The sequence below is a fragment of the Triticum aestivum genome, chromosome 5A (assembly GCF_018294505.1).
Source record: "Triticum aestivum cultivar Chinese Spring chromosome 5A, IWGSC CS RefSeq v2.1, whole genome shotgun sequence".
NCBI lineage: Eukaryota > Viridiplantae > Streptophyta > Magnoliopsida > Poales > Poaceae > Triticum > Triticum aestivum.
Window position 1 is genome coordinate 86,655,508 of NC_057806.1, and position 2,573 is coordinate 86,658,080.

A 2,573-nucleotide genomic window follows, 5' to 3' on the forward strand; every position below is an offset into this window, starting at 1 on the left:
TCCCGCACGCCGCCTGCTGTCACCGGCCGGCCGCCAGCTGCCGCCTCCTGCAGCCGGCAGCGCTCCCTCAACCGCCTCGCCGCCCTCCCCTAAACCACCCCCCGCCACCGGTCTTCCGCCGCCCCGGCCATCCCTCTAGGGCCCTCCCACGCCGAGCTTTTTCTCCAGCCACCGCCCCACCATCACCCCCCACCACCGCCGGCTACCACCGCCCCCACCCTGAACCTTAAAATAGATAATGGGGTGATGACCGAAGCCCATTCTTTCTTTCTGGTGAGGCCCTTCCTTCTCCTTCCATGATTCAAAAATCGACTGACCCGAACTAGGAAAGTCAGATGACCGAAATCTACCTAAACTGAAAACTAGAGTATTTCTGTTCAGTCAATCAACCCACTGCGCTCTGCATCGAGATCCAGAGCTCAAACCCTTGAAACGAATCCCAAACATGAAGCAACTACAATGATCACCCTGAAAAGTCGGGGGTTTATACTACAACTCAACTAACTCTGGTATGAAGGAATTGGTGTATGACAAATATACCCATTTACTGAACCTACTGTACAACAACTGTACTAGGTACGTACAGTATGTGTCTAGGTACAAATTGCGACCGCCTCTCCCCGCGCGCGCGCTACTCGGCCTTGCTTGCCACTTCCTCCTCCTGGGCGTGGGGCACGCCGGCGGGGAGGAGGACGGCGCGGACATCCTCGACGTCGTCGTCGGACGACGATCCGTGGAAGCTGTCGGACGGCACGGGCGTCAGGAACTCGACCCAGCCGCTGCCCTTGAGGCGTTCGACGCCGAAGTACATGGCGACCCCGACAGCGAGCACGATGATGTTGACGACGATGGTCGTGGCCGACGCGAGGCACATGACGGTGCCGATGAGCAAGACGGGCGGGACGCACATGACGGCTGCCCCCACGGAGCCGAGCGGGATCCGGTACGGCCGGGGCAGGTCCGGGTTCTTGAAACGCAGCTTGACGAACGCCGCGAACACGGCGAGCATGCCGAGCCCGTAGAGGAAGTTGAGGAGCTCGATGATCTCCTGGAAGCTCATGAAGGAGAGGACCACCACCCCCGTCGCCGAGCAGAGGATGCTGTACGTCGGCGTCCCGTGTCGCGATCTGCGTGTAAGACAATGCATCGCGGGAAGATGAGACATGTTTTTTTGGTTTCTTCTTCGCGGGAAGATTGGATTTCGAGATTCATCACCTGCGGGCGAAGACGGCGGGGATCATGCCCATCTCGGCCATGCCGAGGAGCTGGAAGGAGTCGCTGCTCATCTCGGCCTCGAAGAGCCCCATGTTGGACATGGCCGCCGCGGCCTGGATCCACACGCGCAGCCAGGGCCCGCCGATCCTCTGCCCGACCTCGGAGAAGAACCCGTCCGTCCACTCGGCCGCTGTCTCCGATGGCAGCGCGCCGGTGCCTGCCAGGAGCGGGATGAGGTACGCGCCGACGACGAGCGCCACGGCGCCGAACACCGCCTTGGGGAACGTCTTCCTCGGCTCGTCAACCTCGCCGGCGAGCGTGCTCGCCTTGTCCCAGTAATTGAGGTTCCAGAACATGGAGTTGAAGTAGCCGCGCGGGTCGATGGCCTTGGGGTTGACGGCGAGCCAGCGGGAAGGGCGGATCTTGGGGATGGCGAGCGCGGTGAGCGCGACGAACGGGGACAGGGAGAAGGCGGTGAGGAAAAGCGCCGAGAGGCCGACGAGGTGGAGGCCGCGGAAATTGAGGTAGGTGAGCGCGGCGGTGAGGCCGAGCACGGCGAGCGAGCGGAGCGGCGGCGCGAGGGCGAGCCCGCTGGAGCGGAGGTAGTCGAGGAAGAGCACCGGGTAGAGCGCGTTGTCGAGGGTGCCGGAGGCCCACTTGGAGAAGCCGACGAGGAAGGCGACGGCGGGGCCGAACGCGGCGGAGACCCAGGCGACGTAGCCGGCGTTGGTGGGGAACGCGGAGGCGAGCTCGGCGGTGATGAGGGCTTCAGGGAGCGACCAGAGGACCGGGAGGATGAGGAAGCCGAGGAGCGGGAGCAGGGCGCCGCCGCCGGCGCGGACAGAGTCCTCGATGCCGAACGGCCCGCCCGAGACGTCGTAGAAGATGAGCGCGACGAGGGGGAGAACCGTCAGGGGGCGCCGCCTCGCCGCGGGGACGTCCTCTCCGCCTCCGCCGGTCATCGGGTCAACGGCCGCGCGCCACCGCCCCCGCCGCCGCGGGAGACGAGAGAGACGGGTCAGGGGATTGGTCTGGTGAGGTGTGGAAGTATGGAAAAGAAATGGTCGTCGTGTTGGGGGGAAGTTGCGGGAGATATTATCCGGTGATTTGGGCATGGCAACTGGCAAGGCGGGCCCAGGGTTCTGGTGATGATACTCCTGTATTGCAGTTAGACAGGGTCCGCACGTGCTCGCACGCATCTCGGTGTATAGCTTTTTCTAAGGGAATGTCAGTGTACAGTTTATTTTACAGCAATGTCAGTGTATAGCCATTAAGCTTATTTTCTAGTAGGACTTCCATCCATAAAATATCATATATATTTTAGAAAAAATAAGTATAATATATTTGCGCCATACAAT

At 61.8% G+C, this 2,573-nt stretch overlaps 1 protein-coding gene across 1 annotated transcript; it reads right to left on the reverse strand.

Annotated features, from left to right (window-relative positions):
* Nucleotides 1-401: 401 nt before the first annotated feature.
* LOC123102430 (probable polyamine transporter At3g19553) lies at nt 402-2,292 on the reverse strand. Its single transcript, XM_044523779.1, has 2 exons — nt 1,216-2,292; nt 402-1,127 (listed from the first exon to the last, which is right to left on the reverse strand). The coding sequence occupies exons 1-2, from the start codon at nt 2,175-2,177 to the stop codon at nt 632-634; spliced, it is 1,458 nt and encodes a 485-aa protein (XP_044379714.1). The 5' UTR covers nt 2,178-2,292; the 3' UTR covers nt 402-631.
* Between the last annotated feature and the right edge of the window lie 281 nt (nt 2,293-2,573).

What these genes read in the sequence shown, in the direction of transcription:
- LOC123102430 (XM_044523779.1), bottom strand. Translation starts at nt 2,177, where the DNA reads ATGACCGGCGGAGGCGGAGAGGACGTCCCCGCGGCGAGGCGGCGCCCC. An exon ending in CCCGCCGTCTTCGCCCGCAG is followed by an intron (nt 1,128 to 1,215) that starts GTGATGAATCTC and finishes TCTTACACGCAG; the next exon opens with ATCGCGACACGGGACGCCGA.